Below are 22,209 nucleotides of genomic sequence, written 5' to 3'. Positions count from 1 at the left end.
GCACCACAACATTTTAATGCCTTTTGGATAAGAGCTGGCTCCTATCTGCTGTCCTTGAGGCACAGGAGAGCCAGCTTGGCTGTCACTGCAAAGCTCTGCGTGGACAAAGCCTGGGCCTTTGTGCTTCTCCAGAGAAGGGCTTTGGTGCCTTCCCTTTGGGAGCTGCTGCTGCTCTTTGCTCCCTTTGTTAGGTGAGGCAAAATGTTTCAATCCAGCTGCTTAAAAGTTTTCTAAATCTGTCTTTCAGGCCTAAATATACATGGCCTGATTTCTTCAAAAGCACCAACTCCACTGAATCTCCCTGAAGTTAATGGGGACTGTAAGAGTGAGGCAGTTTTGCAAACCAGGCACAGATCGAAGCCAAACTTTGGGCACTCCAATTTATGGCTGTGACCTACTTGTTGGGGACAATTATGCCCCTGCAGTCAGGAATTATAAAGATTTCAATGCAAATTATTTCATCTGTTTTGTCTTCTTCCCCTTTGCCACCTACTAGTATTTGGTTTCATAAATTTGGTGCTCTAGCTGGTAAGAACCCTTCACAACCCTTTCTCTGTCAAGCAGTGGCATAGGCCACATTTCTTTGCCAAATAAATCTGTATCAATCTTCCTCTATTATCCGTAAAAATAAAAATATTCCATGACATTTGAACTTACTGATGATTTCAAGCAATACCTGTTTCTGTAACTTAAGAGAAGCCAGCTTTTTCATAAGGTCTGGGATATATAAATTCAGAAATCATCATATTCCCTCTGTTACAGTCTACCCATCTGTAAACTTAGCCTTATTTTTTATAGTTCTGGAAATAAATTTGAGATTTTATATTCATATTATTCCTTCAGTGTGAATAATATTAAGGATTATTTTGCACTAAAAAAAAAGCCAAAACATAGATACTAAGCCACAGCAGAGCTCTGTAAAACTTCTTGTAATTACAAAATTAGAACTAGTGAAGTTGTACTTATTTCCATACACTGTTTTCTTCAGTGTAGGTAATGCCTTGATCTGCATTACAGAGGTGATTGATACCTCTGGGCTTAATTCATAATTTATTTTCATAAAAAAATAGAATCATGTTGTTATTGTATTGCAAATGTATCCCTTGACCAGTAAATCACGTGAAGTTGATTATTTTCACTATAGCTTATATTTTGGAATTTCCTACCAACAAAATTAACTCTGGAACATCAGTGCTAGTTACGTGGGCACTAATAAAATCATCAAAATATGGCAACGGGCAAATCTCTCTTTGAAAAACATCCTCTACGAGCATTGCTGCGTGTCACTGCATGCTGTTAGAAGTTTTCCCCAGCAGTGCAGGAGTCAATCAAACCCCTCTGGTGTGCTGAGAGGTTTGCAGAGGCAGAGCCCCTCTTACCCAGGCCGTGCCTGTGCGTGGACATCGGAGGCATCACGGTCCAGGCCTTGGTGACGGGGTTGAAGCACTCGACGATGTTGGAGGTCTTGAGCCCATCCCTGCCCCCCACGATGTAGAGCTTGTTGTCAATCACTGCCACCCCAAACTGCAGCCGCCGCCCGTTCATGGTCCCAATCTGGATCCAGCTGTTGGTCCTCAGGTCGTATTTCTCAATTGTGGTGGTGCCTGTGGAAAACAGAGACAGCCATGGAGGGAGCAGTGCCCAGCAGACAGCTCAAAATGTGAGTAAATTAAAAAATATTTAAATTCTGCGTGTGAGGTTTTTCTGTGAACTTCAGTTCTCACGTGAACACAGTGAGAAAGCTGCATTAATTGCATTCATGGTTGTCAAGTCTGTGAGAACATACTGGTGGCAAGAAATGGAGAATTAAATTGTGGCAGTGTGGCATTCACATTCTCTGAAAAAATTCCTTTGCCTGGGGTTTTTTCCTGGGAAGCTGAAAGGCAGTGAGAGAGCCCTCACAGAAAAGGAAAACAACTCTTATCTCATTGCTTCTCCTGTGTTGTGCTCATGTGTGGAATGCGTTTGGAGATTGTTTACCCACAGGTGATTGTTTCATTGGATTCTGCTGTGAGTTGTTTTGACTCTTTGGCCGATCAGGGCCAAGTGTCAGGACTCTGGAAAGACTCAAGAGTTTTTATTATTATCTCTTTAACATTCAGTAAGTATCTTTTCTGCATTCTTTAGTATAGTATAGTATTCTTTAATATAGTATATTACAATAAAGTAATAAATTAGCCTTCTGAGAACATGGAGTCCTCCTCGTCATTCCTGCCTTCGTCAGGGGTGCCCGAGCATTTACAGTATGGCAATTTTTGTAGCACTGCAAATTTTGGAGATGAGTTAAATCTGTTGCTTAAATACCACGACAGTAGGGGGTTTGTGGGTTTGTTTTGGTTTTTTTTTTAAATTCCTTATGAATACAGTGCCTCACAACAATCTACTCTTTAACCGTGTTTGTGCCTGAAGCATTAGTGATGTTAAAACCAGACTGCATGTATCTGTCTGAGGAACTGGACAAGCATCTTCAGGAACCTTGGTGGGTATTTTCCCTTTTAGGATGGAGTCAGGCAGGAGGCAGGGCTGTGTGTGAGTGCACACCTGGTTCCCACAGGTATCTTCCCTGAGGCTCAGCCCTGCAGGAGCTGCTTGGCCGCTCTAACACACCAGACACATTTTCCATTTCTTTCAGGTCACTGGACCTGCAGTAACATTTTACTGAAACCCTTCCTAAGGCAGGAGCTCTCTGCCATTCAGACTGACACTTCTCCACACCCCGGCTCCCATCAGCACTCAGGAGCCATAATTGCTCCTCTGAGAGCTGCTGAGCACAGCGAGGCCACGGCTCAGTGAGATCCGAGGCAGAATTGCCACTGCACCCTGGAGCTCAAATTCAGCTCAGTCAAAGGCAGCCAGATGAGGAACACAGAGCAGATTTCTTGTTCCTTGACTGGGATTTGAGACCAGACAAGTGGAGTTTTGGAGATAACTACAGGCACTTTGTGGCTAAGAAATTATTTTTACAACAGGAAAACAACCATGCAATAAAGCAGAAAAGAAAGGTAGGATTTGGTTTAGAGATCTGTTAGAGATCACCTGATGCACTCCAGAAATTCAGTGAAATAAGAGTTTATCTCGTGCTGTCTTTTCTCTTATCGATATGTTTTTCCACATGCATAGGTTGGGAAAGAAACTACCAGCTCCATCTGCAATAAAAGACAGAAATTCTGCTTTCTCCCCTTTATCCAGAGCAGCTGGCTTTCTTTGCCTGTTCTTTCCATCTTGTTATTCTGTTTGCTGCTCTTTGCTTTGATTCTTTCTCATTTATTCTGTGCTAATACATGAGTGCCCCAAAGTCCTCCACTTCAAAGGAAATCTCCCACACTAACTAAAACACAGGGAAAATGCAGTCAGGTTTAAGTGTGTTCAGCCATACCCTGTGGGCTGTAATTTTTACAGAGGCTCAAAGATTTGAAAGTCACAAAACCTAACGTAGTTTAGGCACATTCCCATTTTTCAAAATTCCAGCCCAAAAGCACCTCTTTGATCTTCTTTTGATCAGTGGAATTTGAGATTTGTCTTCGTATCCCACCTGAGATAAGCACAAAGGCAAAGCTGGCGTTGCCTGGTGTCTGTCTCTGTCACAGGCAGTGTGTTATTGCCAGGGGTGGGAGATATTCCCTTCTCAGAGCTGTTCCTCCAGAGCATCCTGGTCTCTTTCTGCTGTTCCTTTATCTCCCAAACCAGCCCAGGCTCCAAATCTGAGTCAGAGCTGTGGAGGACAGCAGGAGGAGCAGAAGTGCTGTTCTTCTTACCCATCAAAAGGCAAAAGTTCAAACAATTGGCTTCACTCCAAGGTAAGAAGTAAGAGAGGCAGCAAGAGGAAGTGCAGATGTTGACTGAAATAACCCTTTTTTGCATAACCTTTACTAAGAAAAAATGATTGGAAAACTGTATTCTTATTTTAGAGGAAGATACTTTAAAGATTACCTGGTTGTCTGATATAATTCATAAATACTCAGTATCGCTAATGAATCTACTTAATTGCACCAGATTAACTCCAATTTGCTAAATTGTGCTAGGAATTAGTGTTTTCATGTTGTGCTGGCGATGAATGTGTATTCTGCACTTGATTTGATTGCACAGAGATAGGGAGGTAGCTCTGCAAGGTCTCTCATGTGGGGAAAAATCAGTCGTCAGCAGCTTTTTGTAAACCATGAAATGGATTATCTTCTTTGTGATTCTATTAAAAGTGAACTCACACAGCTAAAAGTAATTCTGTGCTGCAAGTCGCTAGACTTTAAACTAATTAGAGTTCTCTGGCTCCAAGCTGTGGGTTTGAAGTTGAGGTTCCTGCAGAAAATGATTTAATATTCTGCCACCTAAATAGAATAGTGCAATGTTTAAAGCTGTAACCTGATTGCAGTTGTGAAAATCAAATAATAGAAGCTGGAATATATTTGTAATAATTAACTTTCAACTACTAACCTGAAAAAACCCCCCGTGTTTGAAGTCCTGAAGAAAAGCTGTGTTCATGAAAAATACAAATCTTTCCACCTGAAATGTTCTAATAAGGATTTATAAGCATTAGGTAAGAGTTCTCTGTAGTTCAGTGGTGCTTTTTTGCTCTATTTTTCTGCTTCTCTGAAATCTTAGCTTTCTTACTTTGTCAAAATATAGACCACAAGGTTCAATATTTAAAAAATCCTGAAACATTTTAAATATTTACTTTTCTTTCTGATTTGTAAATTCAACTATTTTTTTGCAACAATTCATACAAAGTTGAATCTTAAAAATCACCATATGACTCAAACTTCTTCAGTCTGCACCTAAATATAAGAGTATTGTTTACAAATATGATTCTTGCAAGAGGAAAGCACTTCTGACAGGTAGGATTCTGTTCTGTAATTTGCTTTTTCTTCTTTTTTACCCCTAAATCAACAGTTTTCCTATGGGAAATATTTAACTAAATGTCATATATTCCCAGGGTATCTGTAATACAATTAATTAACCCAGACAAATTAACTTGTGGGCTTACCTTTAGTGGCATCCATGCCTCCCACAGCATAAAGGGCACCCACTGTGGATTTTCTGGGCTTGGTTCGAGGGCTCTGCATCATGGAGCGTCTCTCTGGCAGCAGGTGGTACTTCATGGCCTCCATGAGAAGCTTCTGACACTCAAGGTCATCTGCAAACATTGGGCTGTTTTCTAGATCAGCCAGTAGCTAAGAAATGGGGGGAAAAACACATCTTGATATACAGCTAAATCATTAAAATTGCATGTACTTGAATAATTGAAGTATTTGCAGTGACAAATACTCATTTTGAGCTCACCACTCACTTGTGCTTTGCTGGGAACTCTGCTTTAATGCAAGCAAAGCTATAAAGGTGGAGGGGAAAATTCTATGAGTGTGATGGCTTTGATTGTTATTTTCCTACTCTTAACTTTTAAAAATTATTCAAATCAGAAATTTGTAGTACTGCACCCTCTATGCAAAACTCCTTATGTGAGTAAATAAATCTACCACAGAGAACTGGGCATCTCTGTGAATATTAAAACATACCAAATGTATTTAAAATTAAGTGTGTATGGTACTTTTATATGTTATTCAAGGCAGAATATTTGCAGCATCAGTCATGCAGATTCATAAAGTGTCCTGACTGACAGTCTCAATATTCTACATGCAGTTTTGAGGAGATATAAAGATTCCTCTCTGACACAGACACAGCAGTGCCACCCTTCTGTAAAACAGAATGTCCAGCTCTGGAACTTGATGGATGAATTGTCTCTTTCAGAATTAAGGGACAAGTAATGTCAGTGCTCAGAATTGTCAGCAATAATTCAGGCCCTTTTATATTTGTCTGCTTTTTATGGCAATAAAGAAAGAAGAATTGTGGCTTATCTGTCCTGCAGTTTGGTAAATCTAAAGAAATATCTTTGCATGGTATCTAGATTGCTGTGCTGTTAGAGGAGAACTATTACAATGGAACAGTTGGCTTTTGGAATAGACTGGCATTTTTTAGAGGTAATTCTGAGCCTGGTAATCACACTGGGACTGGAGGGTTTCTTTTCATCTGTGTAAAAAAAAAAAAAATATATATATATATATACTATATAATTTAAAAAAAAATTAGAAAGGGTGAAAAAATATGAATTATCTCCAGTCCCAACCAGAACCGTTCCACAAAGCTCTCCTCTCTGCCTACAGTATGCCCAAGACAGGCATTTCAGTTGGCAGAGTTCCCTGTTAACCCTTCATATTCCTACCTGGGGGGGCAGCAGGGGCAGTCTGATGTAGGAGAGGAGCATCCCCAGGTCCTGCTGTCGGGTTTGCAGGTCGTGCCTCACCCACATCATCAGGGCCTGGAAAATTGCCTCTTCATCTGGCACGTTGATGTCGTCACTAGACAAGAGCTTGGCAATTTCATTAGCTGGGAGCAAAAGAAATTCCTGGTTTTTTATTACTTCTATGAAGTGTTCCTAAAAATAAAAGAAGATTTCAATGCACTGGTGATTTTCACAGGTAGAAATAGCTTTTTCTTAGATAATGTAGGCTTTGTGAATATTTCATTCAGGGAAATGCTGTGGATGTTCTAAAGACCACTGAATGTCCTTCTACCATTTAATGGAGATTTTGGTTGCTTTTTGCTGCCCTACTCTTGCAGAACTGAGGAATAATGCTCATTTTCATACCACCATGCTGCAGATGTCTTTGTCCTGGCTTAGGGATTTGCCACTGGCACTTTTGTTAATCAGTGTGATCTTAGCTCTGCGGCTTGATAGAAATACTATTTGAAGATAAAATGTGCATTTGAGAAGTGCCAAGTGGGCACTCAAATAAAATGTGTCCCTTCCATTGCAGATTCAAAGGTTTTGAGCCAAATAAACCAAAACCTTCCAATCCTTTTGCAGCGAGCTGTGCCAGCTGTTGGCTGTGTGACTGTGCTCTGAGGGCAAGAAAATCCAGCAAAGGAAATCCAGCTCGCTTTTCTTTTGGGCAATGCAAAGTTGGACAAATCCCAGTAAAGGGTTATCAGCCTTTTAGCTACTGTTGTGATCAAACTCCCCAACTCCAGAAGTGACCACATGGGTTAAATACCTAGAATTTCATAGAATTATTTTTCTTTAAAAAAATATTGAGTTACAACAATATCACAGTTGATGTCAATATATAGGGTATAAATATATATATATTATCTCATTTCCTATCAAATGCCAAAGGAAAAAAGACATTTGGTGAAGAGAGAGAAGGGGTTACGTTACTTACAAAGAGATGCATGTAGGAATTCATAACTGCATTTGAAATCTAGAATAGAATTTCTATTTCTGTACCTAGAACTAATATTTCTTTAGGAACCAGATTGAAATAGGGCAGTGGAAGAAATTTTAGTAACTGATATTTTATTGTTTGTTTTCAGCAGTTTCTCCACTTTCTGGAACTCTTTTCAAGTGTAGCCAGGATGCAAATACAGAAGTATCAGTGATTAAAGGAGATGTCAACTTTGGTCTGTTATGCATATCCTGCTTTAATATTTGTGACATTCAGAGAACAGGGACAGGAAGGCCAGTCCACTTCTAGTTACAAATATAGCCCAAGTTGTTTATCAGAATGAGCTCTATCTGCACGAAAAGATACCAGGCAGGAAATTGTTAATACTCTGCCTCTGTGGCCAAAATATTGCAGGGGAAGGTCCCCATTGTGTCTGGTTTTATTGAATGGATCTGGTGTTTACAGCACATCTGAAAATGTTATGGGCTCTGTATTTACAGGGCAATTTTCTGGCCTTTCCCCTAAGTTCCAATTTTCACCAACACGAAACAAACCTGAATGTTTTACTCATCCCCCTCCACAATGTCTACGTGTTTATGCATTGTTATGATCTCCTGTTCTCCAAAGGCTTTTTTGTAACATCACTGCAAGGGTTTGAAACAGGTTTTTATTTCAGAGGTGCAGGTTTCCTCTTCTCTTTCTAAGCTGTCAGTAGCAAACGTGGTGGGTGGGTTTGTGGTCCAGGTCCTGTTTCATGGCAGTATTTTCACTCTGTTCCATGCAAGAACAGGAGATGGTTCCAGAGGTGGTAGAAGCTGTTTTCAAGGAAAATAATATAAAACTTATGCCCAGTGCTGCTGAGTGTCACAGAGTCATCATGATCCTTCATTTTAGGAAGTTCTTAATGACTCAACTCTCAAATTTTTGACACGTGGTTTCAAAAAATAATAAAGGTTTAACTCCTGGGAAAGACTGGAGGATTCAAATGGTTAAAAAATATATAAACGACAAAAATTATTGTCATAAACTCCTTGTTGTTTATTGTCTCAACATCTCTTACTGTCATAAAATCATAAATCCAACCATATGATTTTATTTCAGTTTTGCAGAAATCTGAACCATAATTTTAAATGGTTAAACTGCACCCCCAGTTTTTGCACTGGTGGGAGGAAAGAGGCAACAGCAGAGGGGGATTTCCTGAATTTGGATGAGTATAAAAAGGTTTGGAGCAGCAAGGACAACACTGTTTTATACAGGTCTGAGCAAACCTCTATCTTAAGTGCCCCATTTCAAACTGTGACATGTAAAGGGGGTGTAATTGCTGCTAAACCGAGCATTCATTGCTGTGACAGGGAGGAGCACAAGCAGTGCCCTCATCTGCTCATGCCACTCTCACCTCCTGCAGCAGGTGGACAGGCACAGTCCCCTGCTGGAGTGTTCTCAGCATTACGAAGCCTCGAAACTGGTTCTGCCATCCTCCCCTAATATTTCAAGCAGAAAGCTGCCATGGGTCTCCTAACAAGTAGTTATTTTTATATCAATTTAGCTGTAGCAGTTGCCATTATTTTTGTATGTTTTAAGCTGTGATAGCACATCTTGTTGCCCTGAATATTTATCCCTCAATGTGGTTTCATAGCAAGTTATCTCACTTCTCTGTTTCCCATGCTCTGAATATTCATTTCTTGCTTTGAGCCAGAGGAGGATTATGTTCCAGTCAGGGACGTGCTTCTTTTTGGCATTCCAAATCTTCCCAATACGTTCTTTATTTTTACTCTTTTAATGCGTGTCTCACCTTAAAATCAGCTTTAGAATTTTCTTTGTGTGGAATCAAAGGTACAAGGATGGCCCACTGCTGTTTGTCTCTAGACACGAGCCGCGTTAAGGCCCTATTACATTTTTTGGCAGGAGTAGGTACCACTCGTACTGCAAATTTAAGTTCACTGAGGCTGCCTTTCTACAGGGCAAAACTCAGAAGTGGGGAGCACGAGAAGTGAGTATTTCTGTAAGTAATTGTGACTGCAGAGCTGTCAGCTGTTCACCTTACCATGGTGTAGGTGTGGGCCACCTTCAGGAGCTCGGTGCAGCCCTGGGCGTCCCCGAAGGAGCGGATCCCCAGGCAGTTGGAAGGATGCAGCTGCTTCATGAGGAAGTTGCAGCACACCTCAATGACCTGGGAGAGCTGCAGAAGGCATGCAGCAGCCAGCAAGCTCTCTATTGTGTCTTCCTTCAACTCGAGGATACCTGGGCAGTTTTTAGGAAAAAAAAAAAAAAAGAAAGTTAGTTTTAAGTGATTTCCCTCGTATTTTCTTTATTTGAAACTTTGTTGCTCTTTGGCTTTTCTCTGAGATGTCCTGTGGTTCACAAATCCATGTTCCTTTCTAGCTGAAAGATTTATTAAACAGATATTTTAACTTACAGGGTTTGGTCAATTTTGAATACAATGACTGGGACATTTTTATTGGAACTTTAACAGCTTTAGATCCAATCTGGATTGGTTTAAAAAAAAATAAATTAAAAAAAAAACCACCAAAAAAAAAAAAAAAAACCCCCCAAAAAAAAAAAAAAAAACCCCCCAAAAAAAAAAAAACCAAACCCAAAAGAAGAAAATTGTAATTAGGCAAAAAACCTTTCCCAAAACAAGGCTCTGAGTAACCTGGTTTTGTGGAAGGTGTCGTGGTTGGAGATGGGTGTTTTTTAAACTTCCTCTCAACCTAGAGTATGAAAATTCATATATCAATGAACAAAAATATATATAAATTTCTATAAACAGAACTTTAGTATGAAAAATCATATATTACCCAACAAAAATCTAAATAAATGTCTCTAAGCAGCTCTGGGGCAGGGTTACCTGTGTAGGCATAGCGCACCAGAGCCTTCAGCGCCTCAGGATCCACTCCCTCCATCTTGATCTCCTCCTGCTTTGCTTCCCGCACATCGTTGGTGAACATGGCAGCAAAGTAATCAGAGACTGCACTGAGAACCAGCCTGCAGGGGAGGCAGGGTTAGCAGGGATGCCTCAGGTTTTAGCTTTTATATTTTTCAGATTTTGTACTGCCTTAGTGTCTGGGCTTCTTATTAGGGGATGCTGAGCTCTCTGCACAGGGCAGGGAGACAAAGCAATTCCTTCTCCAGCTGGGGACCAAGGACAAATGATCCAAATCTCAGGCTCAAGAGCATAAACAGTGTGGACTGAAGGCCTTAGTGTCTGGGCTTCTTATTAGGGGATGCTGAGCTCTCTGCACAGGGCAGGGAGACAAAGCAATTCCTTCTCCAGCTGGGGACCAAGGACAAATGATCCAAATTTCAGGCTCAGGAGCATAAACAATGTGGACTGAAGGGAGAAAAACAAATACGATGGGACTTCATAACCTAAAACTATAAGTGGACAATTAACTCCAATATGCACATGGAACAGAACTTATAAAAGTGAGAGACCCTGTTAGCGGTCATGAAAAATTAACTCCAATATGCAAATGGAGCAGAACTTATAAATATGAGAGACCCCATGACTAGTTGTGCATTTTGGGACCATTTTGGTTCATCTTGGGTGCAGCCCTGGCTGGGCTCTTGTGCTGCCCAAGGTGGATCCATTGAGGCCTCCTGATAAATCCCTACTTTATTCTTTAGCTCCATCTGGCCTCTGTTCTAGAGCAGCCTTCACAAGGCATCAGCAGGACAGCAAATTACCTCATCATCTCAGTACCAGGCAGAAAAATCCAGCTTTATAATGTTATGAATTGTGTGTACCACGGAAACAATTAGCATAGGCGTCAAATCTTGCAGCAGTGAAGTTAAAAGAGTAATTAGTAATCTAATTTTCTCCCAGAGTGCTTATCTGGGCAGATTTTCTTCTCTGATCTTGCTGTAGTTTGACAGCAGCAAGAAGAGAGGGTGGACAGTGCCAGCAATTTTCATTTGAATTTCATTGTGTTTAAAATAATAGACACGAAGTGTTGATCACGTGATTAGCTGGAATCCTAATTAGAGTAACTCTTCATTCATAACTAACCAGGCTGTTCCTAAACTGAGCTTTTTGGGGATTTGAGGCAGAGAGGATCCTGGGAGCTGTACCTGTGGGCTGGGATCTTTTGGTCGCCAGCGATCAGGAGCACGTCGCAGAGCTGCTTCTGCTGCAGGTAATTCTCCATCTTGCGGAAGGTTTGCTCCGCGTGGTTCGTGGACTGGAAATACTCGTCAGAGCCATTGGTGCTCATCCCAAGAGAGCTGCTGGTGCTGGACAGCCTGCCAGGGACAGAGGCAGTGATGAGCACAGCGTTAGAAACGCAATATAAACGCTGATGACGTTGATTTTTATTCAAAAGGCAGCACAGAAATTTTTAAAATTATGAAAGTCCCACTATCCTGGTCTTACCATGCCTTCTCCCAGCTTTTTCTCTTTGGTATCTGGAAGTTTTCATTCATACACCTGCACATAAACTGTACTGTACTGCAGCTGTGTGTAGTAAGGGGTGCTACTGATTTGTCTGCTTCCATCAGTTTTGAGTGGATTGCACAGCACTGACATGATAAATACAGCCTCCTGATCACTCACAAACAGAATCCTTAAAAAAATCCTATTTTCCTGTGATACTGACAGCTAAAATACCTCTTGGCATGAAATGTTGGATATTACATCTTTAGGTCTTATTTCTGATCTCTGCTTACTTTGTCCATTAAATGACTTGACTCAATTGCACTGAATCTGAGGACAATGTAATGAGCACCTTATAACTCTGGAGAAATTTCCAAATTAAAAGCTCATGGAACCTGTACATGGTCTTTAGAGTCTGAATGCAAATAGCGGAGACAAATTAATTTCTCTGCCTTTCATGGAAATATACAATAAATATATTCCTCCCACTCCAGAATTCTGTTAGCTTTCCCACTTATGGGCAATTCATTGTTTTTTCAAAATATTCCTTACAGCCTCTAAATATGGATTTTTATGTAGATTGAAACACCTTCCTGACACTTCCTTAGAAAAATCTTTCTTTTTCTCTTCATCTGTTTTTAGTAAATAATAATGCATTTGTTGATATAAATATATAACACATACTTTGAAAATGCTGCAATATTTAACACTACTTTAGCCAAAGATTATTTAGAAAAACATTTTCTCAGTTTAATATAATATTTTTTTAGAATGTATAGCACCTGTTTTTTTAAATTTCCAAGCCCAACTGGGAAATAATGACAGCTTGTTGACTAAATTTCGTGGTTCTCCTTGATATTGTTAATGCAAATCCATTAACGATAGGGAGAGATAAGGTCTCTTCACAAAATTAGCATATTAAATTTAGCAGAATATTGGATTACATCCACAGTTTAACATCTAGTTCAGAAAACAGAGAAATAAAAAAGGGTAAGTCAGGTTGAATTGGTAGTATGATAAAATAGAGATGTTAGATCATTCATTTATAAAGAGCTCATAGAAGTCAAGGGAAATAATTAAAAATCAAATTATAATGTAATATTGAATTGAGACAGCAATTTTCCATCCCCTCTGCAAAACATTTCTGTCTTTATTACAATTTCAAATCCATTTTAGCTCAGTTTAGTTTGGTTTTAAAGAAAAAGGGAAAAACCAAGTTCACCTCTAATGTGTTTCCTTTGTCATTTTTGACTCACAGAAATGAATTTGTCTCAGTGTGCTTAATGACTTCACTTTCTTATTTGTTTTCTTTCAATGCTTCATAGACATTAACAAAGCTGCAAAATTGGATTATATGCTCATTAGTTTTGTATCAGCTACAGGGTCCCAAACTCACACTCTGGAATGTTTTGTTATTTACCTCTTAAGCATCCTTTAATGTTTTTCAGAAAATTGTTTTTTGAAAAAATTATTTTTTCAGATTCAATATATGCACTTTAAGTGTTGTATCTCAGTACACTTAGTCTTGATGTTTGCAGAAAAAACCTCAAATAATACACAGCCATCCCATTTGTAAACAGACAGTACTGGTTGTGGGAAATAAATAATTCCCCATAGCATGGATTTATTTGTGGTTAGAGAATCATTTCCAAGGGAGTGAAAGTCTAATTATTTAATTTAGTCATGAGTATTTTTTCAGAAGTTTAGTGGAGTCACATTTAACTACACCATAAATACCACTAATATAATTAATTATTTCAAAGGCAAAGGTCTTCAGAGACTGAAAAATACTGGAAGCAAAAGCAAGCTCTCCATTAAAATTAATAATATAATTTCTGGTTTATCTTCAGCAGCTGATTCGAAATGGTTGATATAATATGGAGGGGGAAAGTTAAATTCAAAGATAAATATTTATATATTTTCCTTAGTGTATGGCTGTCAGACTCAAATATTGACCTTCAGAGTGTAGTACTGGGTAATGATGAACTAAAGTCAGAAATCAAAATATCCTAAAGGAAGGAGTCACGAAAAGTCCCCTGGAGTCTGGTGCAGAATTCTGGCAGAGGTTGCTAAGGGTGTAGCACAGATAAAATTTATTCCTAAAAATGTGCACAAGTTTGGACAAACAAAAGCTGAGTATTCAGGGATAAAAGTCTCCAAAAGTGCATTAGCCAGGGAGGAAAAATATAAATTATTTGGTCTGAAGAATCAGGAACCCAAATTGTTTCATGTTATCTTTGTGCTGGTGTTCACTGGGATGAGGAGCTGTAATTAGCATTCTTAATAAAGGCTTAAAGCATGGATTAGCCTGGAGAGATAAATCTATATTTAAATTATTCTGAAGTCACTGATTTGTAGGAATTTCATTTCAGGTAGAGAACCAAGTGAAATCATTCCAGAGTTTTGCTGTAAGGATTTGTGAAGGATACTCAAAATATGATCCATTTTAAAAGAAACATGGAATTATGAAACAGAAAATATAAACTGAAAACTTGAAGAAATAATCAAAAAGCATTAAGTGTCTGGATGATAAGAAGGACAGAAATACCAGCCAGCATGGCTGGTCAGAATGAATCATGTCAGAACATTGTATTTTATTCTGGTTTTTCCAAGGTACCAAAGCTTACTGGGAGAAAAACATGAATTGTCAGAAGTCATCTCGCCTTCTGGATGACTTCTGACACTATTTCACATGACATTTTTAAAATCGAGCTGGGATGGCAGGTTTTGAGTGAAATAAATACAAGAGATAGGAATAACTTGTTTAGCCACGCTTGAAATCTGTCAGGGGTTCAGTTCCAAAGGCAGACAAGGTGCTGAGAGAATTCCAGGCAAATCCTGCTCCTGATGCTGCTCCATGGTTTTATTACAGAAAATCATGTGGTAGAAAAAGGGTTTACTTGTTATTAATATTTAATTATTATTATGGGTAATTATACTATATTGTATATATTTTCTTTTATTGATTGCTATTATCATAGCAAGAAAAAAGTTTTTTGGGAACAGAATTTAAATTCAGAGAGGGAACAGGATTTAAATTCAGAGAGGCATATTTGCCCTTTTCTCATTAAACTTTGGGGAATTTTTTACTTTTCAAAGAGCTGCTTACACCTCTGTTCAAATAAATGAACCTGAATGAAACACAGGGGAGGAAATGACAGGTAACAGCAAGATTTTTCTGGATCCTAAGAAAACTGGCACTCAAAAATGGTGTGTGGCATGGAGGTAAAATTTCATCTTTTCTGTAATCAGAATCGATGGCATGAGTTTTCTGATTCATTCCAGGCCTACAATTCTTTAAATTTATGAATTATGTTGAATTTCTTTTCTCTCATAATGGAGAACTCTTCACACTAACCAGCAGAGTGCTCTTCATTAATCAGTATGTAAAGGATAAATCCAGATTTCCTCATTATTTAATTAGAATGTGATAACACATAAATGCCATTTATTTGCCACATCATTTTTAAAATTCAGTGCTTTATTAAACCTCATTCAGTGTGCCTGTGACCAAAACTAAGAAACCTGATGATAAGGAAGCTTAGAAGCACAATATTGCATGGAAACAAGGTGATTTATTGGATGATTTTAATTTTGTCGTTGTAGATGAGGTTATTATTTACATTTTTATGGTACCACTTCCCATTTGTTGAATGTACCTGTTTAAGGTGCTGTGATATTGGAGAAATTCAGTTTAATCAATTTCAGTTATTGGTGTTATTTAGAGATTTGGATTTGGGGTGTCCTTCCCTGTGCTCCGTGAATCCCACCAGTCACAGGTCCTGGAGTTCAGGGGCTGCAGCTCTGTGGGAAGTGCTGCAGCTGTGCCAAGGCAAAACTGCAACTCCACCAGTCCAGTTTGTTTGTGCAGCAATATTTCCAGTGCAGATCATCATTTTTGTTTTCTCTCTTTTTATTTATTGCTTATTTAAGACAAGTGCACCTCGGCCCCTTTCCCCAGCCAGCTCCACTCTGCTCAGCCCTGGCAGTTCTGCCCCTCTGGCTGCTGAGAAAAACTTTTCCTACAGAAAATCACAGCATCTGTCACAGCTAAACCCCAGCAGCTGGCTGAGAAATTAGAATATTTCACTTAGGAAAGAAAAGAGAGAAAGTTTGAATCTATTTCTGGACACAGATAAAATAATGATAAAGTTGATGTGCTTGTATTAATTGATGCTGATAAAATTTTAGCACATCAGTAACTGTCCCAGCCTCTGCCTTGAAATTTCTGCTGCAGTCATCTTCTTCATTTTTTATTGTTTATTGTGGAGTTTTTAGGGTATGGGTGAAAAGATTTGTCCTAAAAGAGTATGGGAAATTGTTGATGATTGCTGAGGTCGTAACATTAACATCAGGTTGTAATAATGATAGAAAATGATGTAGCAAATGGAGAAACAAGTAATTAAAATTTATAATTTTATTTCAGTTAACAAAGAAACTCCTGACTTCCCAACTAAACTGAAAGCTCTGACAGTTCCTCTAGAACTTGGAGCTCTTGAAAGTGCCTGTTTTTAGCAATTTTTTATTGCCAAGGCTAGCATAAACCGGCCACTTCCCCCCGTTGGTGTTAGTTAAAATAACTTTTCCCACTCGGGATTACAAGTGTAAATGTGCATGTCATTAACTGCAAACCACTTTTAGCTCCTTTGAGTTTTGTCTTCCCCCAGACACGACAATGTACAGACAGATGTCATCGTGATTCATAGCAGGATGAATTTGGGTGAGGATATTTTGAATCCTCCCAGAAATAGAAATCATGGATTTGTTGGGGTAATTCCACAGGGAAATGGAAGCTGCACCTCAACTGCAGAGCCCCTGAGCCCTCTGTGCCTTCTCTCAGCTGTGGCCATATTGTGATTTTAATGTACAAAGATGAGTCAATCCAAACACTCTCCTCAGTAAGGTGTTTGCCTTTGGAAATTGTATATATATTATTTTTTAACAGAGGAATTGACAATTATTTTCCAGTCTCTGCAGATTAGTGTGTGAACTCTCTTGAGTGTTGATCTACTTTTTCTACTGTTGAAAGATCTGGTGTCTCCAGAAGGGTTTTATGCTCATTGTTTGTTTTATGCAGATAATTGAGAAATTGAATAATCCTACTTACATAGAAAGGAGTTTCTAATGGTTCTCTTCCTGGTACAGAACTAATCTGAACATGCAACTCTGCTATAAACATTCTTAAAATTACTTTAAAAACCTTATTTCTGTGGCATAGAAATTGGAGCTGTAGCAATATCCAATCATCCTGGAGAGAACACTGCCTGTGCAACCTGTTTTATTTAATAGAAATGTGTCTATCTTCAGGGGTGAATTAACTGTCTCAGACAAATAATTTCAGTTAATGCCAGTTTAAATCACCTTTCAAGAATGTTATCCTCCAGGAGAATTAACACTGTATTCATTTACATTATATAATAAAGAATAACTGAGTGAAACCTTTCAGGTAAAAGGATAGGAGTATTTTACATATTATTTTATGCATTATCATCTTAAAATTATCCTTTTTTTCTGATAATGCCAAGTGGTCACTGCAATGCATGAATTCCAAAATCACATTTGAAGTACATGATTGTGTTGGAGGGAAAATAAAAGTGAAGGAGAAACTCAAGGAGTGCTTCCTGCTTAACTTCCAGGGAGCAAGTGATAATCTTTCTAAAGTACAAAAAAATTATGTGACCAGAAGGCATGATATAGCAGGATTTTGAGCTGTCAGAATGTACAAAATGAAAAATAATGGCTTAATGCTGGATCTGAGCCTGTGGCATTTTTCTTTAGAGGACACAGAAAACAAAATACAGGCCAATGGCAAGAAGAACTGGCTTTCACTCCATCTGGCTATTGCCAGATGAAACTAATTAACTCCATGTTTGTTCCTTCATTAAGCACTTTTCAGAAAGACTCCTGATGGCAGAGCATGAGGGGAAGAAGACCCTGCTTTCTGCTGTCCCTTTTCACTGTTATTGGGAAAAGTGGAACAGCGAGGAGCAAAGGGAGATCCAAGTAAAAGAAAAAATGAAATGTGAAGTGGTTGTGCCTCCAGTGAGCAGAGCTTTGAAAAGGCAGAGAGTAAAAGTCTCAATAGCAATTATCCCTGCCCCTGCCAATCTGAGCCTTGCAGCTCATCAGATATGGATCCTGCTGGGAGATTTTTGCAGATATCTTGATTTATTAAAACTCATACCACTACCATAATACCTTCATACATGCTTCTCACCTCTTCTTTGTTTTTCATCAAAGGCAAAGGGATACTATTCTTGGGCTTCTCATGACCATTCCATTTTTTACATTTTTCCTTTTCTGCATTTAGCTGGATCCTAACTAATAAATAACAAGACTTATCACGTTTTTCCTTTTAAGTGAAACATGATCCCCCAGATGAAGGCACCACTTCAAATTTCATTTTGCTATATGAGACACCCCCAGTCACGTAAAAATCTCCAGGCTTGTTCCAAAATATCTCCTGACCTGATTCAGCTGATCTGCTGGATACCTAATTCAAAGCTAAACACCACTGCACTGGGGAGAAAAAGTGTGATTTTTAACCTATTTAGCCAGAGTGTGCTGTGATAATTACAGATTTATTAGAAATGAGGGAGAGAGGATGTGTATAAAGGACTGGGCAGCCTCACAGTTAGAAATCAGAGATGAGAAGTAGACTGAAGTTTTCTATTCTGTTTGAAGGTTTTGTGAGCCACATAAATTTATCTGTGATCAATTCTCCCCTTCTCTTAATTGTGCAATTACACCCTGAGAGAGTTTCCCTGTGTTAAAGCCAAATATTTCTGTGTGTTCCTAGGTACAGATATGCTGATACCAAAGTACTCTCCAGCCAGTTGTTATCTTCTGAGCTTCTATGTCAGAAAATATAACTCAAACCTAGGTCTGGAAAGGAATTCAATTAACTTAGCATGCTGTATTCATTTCTGGCTCAATTTGAGGGCATTTTCTTGCAAGTCAGTACAACCAAACCAGCATATTGTGAATGCCCTTCCATATATACTGGAAGGAATTTTGAATGTTATAAATTATGTAGACTGTTGTGCTTTAGCTCCTGTTTTTACCTTTTACTGACCTGAACGTTTTAACACCTGAGAAATATTTTAGCGTTTATTATTATGTACATCATTGCTAATGTCAGAAATAATATCCACTGAACATCTCCTGTGCTAGCTCAGAAAAGAAGGGGGTTGAGGCAGCATCTTACAGGAATTTCTTATTGAGGAAACCTCTACTTGTGAGCCCACAGCACCTTTGTAAGACAGAGAGAGAATTGTCTTTACAACCTTTACAGACAGAACATTAGGGCTGCTTTAATTTGACAGTATCAAGTGTATTTAACAGTATTTCTGACAACCTGGCTTAATAAAATCTGTTCTCTTGATGCCATTAGTGACTTGGCATTTATCTGGACAGATAATAGTGATAACTTGCTCCAACAAGCCAGGGTTTGTGTCAGCCTTACTCGCGGTAATTGAATCGGAATAAAAACACCAAATCTAAATAAATGTAGCACATTAAATCAAAAGAAAAACAAAGAAAGGCTAAAAGTGTGTAACTGATATGAACTGTGAAAAATATTGCTTATATTATTATTATAATGACAGGTTTTTTTCCTGGAGTGCCAGAAATAATCACTAGGCTGGAGAGAGGCAAATTTACATTGAAATGTGGTTGTACAAATAATAACACAGCGATTTTATTGCATTTATTCATAAAATACTGTCCTTCCAGTCCTGACTTTGTTACTTGTTAAACTGTGTTCAAATCAGGTTTGGATTCACTTTAAGTGAAAAAGTATAAAGAAACTTTAAACAGCTGAGGAGTAATTGGGCTCTGTTTGAAGGAGGAAGGGAGAGGCACATTGGAGCTCTCCTGCTCTGTGACATCCCATGGGAGCTTCCTCCCCAGCAACTTTATTGGTATTTTGTACCACCAAGCCACTCTGCTTCTTTTTTTTTAGCAGAATTGGGAATCCTTTAAGTGAATAAAACAAATTAAGGCAAAAGAAATTAGTCCTGACTTACAGCCTTGCCCTGTCTGTGCTGATCTCAGCAGCACTCTGTGTTGTGGTTGAGCAGCCTGGCTCCTGCAGGATCACCAGGCTGGAACTTCCCAGGAAGTTTTCTTGCTCTGCTCCTAAATCCCCTGTGACAGCACCAGGGCACTGCATGGCTGCTCTGCTGGGGGACTTTTCTGGGTCAGGCATCTCAGCCACAAAGGTCAAAAGTCCATCCTGAGCCACTGCACCAGCACACAGAGCAGGGTGGGGGTTAGGAATGGCACAGGAGGGAATTTCTGCCTTTAGTGCAGTTCTCCATAAACTGAATGATGAGCTGGAGGGAATCTTTTGTGAGTGACTTTTGTGAAACAGAAGTGAGAGATCCAGAACCAGCATTTTCATCTTTAAATGATCACTATAAACATGATAGAGCACCCCAGTTTTTGTTCAGAGTATATGTTTATTCTCTGCTCAAAATACTGTTTATATATATATATATATATATATATATATATATATATATTTATCTCCCTGCTCAAAAGGGTGGCCAGAAGTGGTGGCATCAGAACCAGCCTCTCCTTTGCCTTTTCACAGAGTGCATGACAAAGGCAGAGCTCCTGCTCTACAAAGATGAATGTCTGAACATGAGCCCCAATGGATCCAAACTGAAGGCAATGTTTGAACAAATATTCTCAGTCTGGAGTCAGAGCTTTTTATCTGGTGGTTATGGCAGAGAGGGGAAAAGGAGCTCCCCCTGAGACATGGAACATGACTAAGGTAAAATTGTTGAGGTATTTTTGCCTGCATGTGTGTGTTTGTGCATCTCTATTTCCTCACATTCTACAAGGTTCTGAAATGGTCTGACATGGAGACAGAGCTTTCCTGAGCATCTGTGCTAAATGAGCACTGCAAAAGAGGTTTCCCTAGCAACTCAAACCATATGTAATAGCTTAAAATAGCTTTTCTCCAACTCCTAGGGTTTCTTAGTGGTTTGCTCACAATTTCCATTTAAATCAAGGTATATTTGCCCCATTCAAAAAGATTCTTAATTTTCCCACCTTCTATTAAAATGAACAGGGTTTGAAAATGCTCATTTCTTGCCAGAATGCCTCCCTTGCTCTTGACTTGTAACTTACCAGGTAAACTGAAGCATGGCAAAGGGTGGGGGTGGCTGTTCACTTTCTCAAATGTGTTGCCTTTGTTTGCTGTTCAAAATCTTTCATTGGAAGTGTATTGGTTCTACTTATTGTAATGGGAAGTCCCAGCAGACTTTGATTTCTGTGAGGTCAGTATAATGAGAAGATAAACTGTGCAACTCTGAAATATAATGGATCAATCATAATGTACGTAAATTCCACTTTGCTTTGCAAAGCTGTGTGAAGGCAAATCTGGATGTTTGAAAAGCCTGCTCAGTTCGTGTTGTGTCCCCAGGAAAATGCTCTTTTAATTGAGTGAACTGTGATACCAAGAGGCTGGGTGATGGCTCTGAGGTAATAAAAGAAGCAGGCAACAAATCTGAGACACAACCCATATTTTGATTTTCAGATCATAGTCATGAAGCTGAAAATTGAGGCTGAGAGCACTTGAATTTGATTAAATCAAATGTTAATATCCAGGTAAGAAATCTAGATTCTTGTCCCAAGGTTTTCAAAATATGTACAACACAACTGAAGGAAGGGCCAGGTATCAGCCATTGCTTTCCTTTCCACTAAAAATGTTTCGTTGTCCTAAATGGGTTCTAGTGGAGAATGTGATGAGGCAAACCTTTATCCTGTAAGCAGCATGAGAACACAGTGCCTATCTCCTGACAAAACACTTTGAAACTGCATTCATTTAGATGCTCTAGCACATATCTAAACCTGAAGTGAAGGCAGGATGTTCCTTTATATACTTTTAGTTATCCTCTTGTTCCCTGAGAGCAGCAGAAAGGTTTTAGTGAAATATCCTGACTTGTCCCATGGGATGGAAACAATTACTACAATGAAATCAATGTTTCAAGCTAAGAATTCTTGCATGGGCAGACTTTTTGTGAACAGCCAGGCTCTCTGGTCTTGTTCTAGCTATTTTAATTTGCTTTGAGTTTTTACTGATGAGCATTTGCTTGGAAAAGGAGGGAAGGAGGTGGTCTGGGAGCAGATTTGCTGTCACAGCAGGGTGGGAATTTCCAGCGCTGGTGTTTTTGTTGATGGAGTCACTGAGGGGGAATCTGGTGTCACAGAGGTTAAATTGGGTTATAACTTTATTTTAGAGATTATTTTCTTCATGTTTATATCCTATATTTCATCTCTTTCTGTGAATCCCAACAGTGCTTCAGCTTTATTTTTTAATTCTTTACTCTGCATACCAACAGGTGCACAACAGGTAAGCCACAGTCTTATTTAATTGCCTGATATAATCATTCTCTAAATACATTAGAGAACGATTTTATTCTAGCAGAATAAAAGGAGCTAAATCAAACTACTCTAGTTTAGTTGGGCAAATTTAGCTGCTTGATTACAACAAACAAATCCCTTTATTTTTTAAATGTGTAGGATTTTAGTAGTTTTCCTCAGTACAACATTCCAAAGTAAACAATTCAGCCACAAACCAAGGGTGAAAATAAATAGTTTCTTACTGTTAGGATC

General features: G+C 38.9%; 1 protein-coding gene across 2 annotated transcripts in view; it reads right to left on the bottom strand.

The window, feature by feature from the left end:
* KLHL4 (kelch like family member 4) overlaps positions 1-22,209 on the bottom strand; it is a 35,453-nt gene that overhangs the window by 5,477 nt on the left and 7,767 nt on the right. The window contains exons 2-8 of one of the 2 annotated variants that reach the window (XM_041396572.1): positions 11,731-11,748; positions 11,283-11,438; positions 10,060-10,196; positions 9,256-9,452; positions 6,209-6,421; positions 4,979-5,165; positions 1,380-1,604 (exon numbers count right to left, since the gene is read on the bottom strand). In XM_041396572.1, the coding sequence (XP_041252506.1) occupies positions 1,380-1,604; positions 4,979-5,165; positions 6,209-6,421; positions 9,256-9,452; positions 10,060-10,196; positions 11,283-11,438; positions 11,731-11,748 (1,133 nt within the window). Of the gene's footprint in view, positions 1-1,379; positions 1,605-4,978; positions 5,166-6,208; positions 6,422-9,255; positions 9,453-10,059; positions 10,197-11,282; positions 11,454-11,730; positions 11,749-22,209 lie in introns of both variants that reach the window. The other variant, XM_041396571.1, reaches the window with a different exon arrangement.

Source organism: Onychostruthus taczanowskii, unplaced genomic scaffold (assembly GCF_017590055.1).
Source record: "Onychostruthus taczanowskii isolate IOZ18803 unplaced genomic scaffold, ASM1759005v1 scaffold13, whole genome shotgun sequence".
NCBI lineage: Eukaryota > Metazoa > Chordata > Aves > Passeriformes > Passeridae > Onychostruthus > Onychostruthus taczanowskii.
The sequence above is the reverse complement of the archived record's forward strand: the minus strand, read 5'-3'. Positions and strand labels throughout refer to the sequence as shown.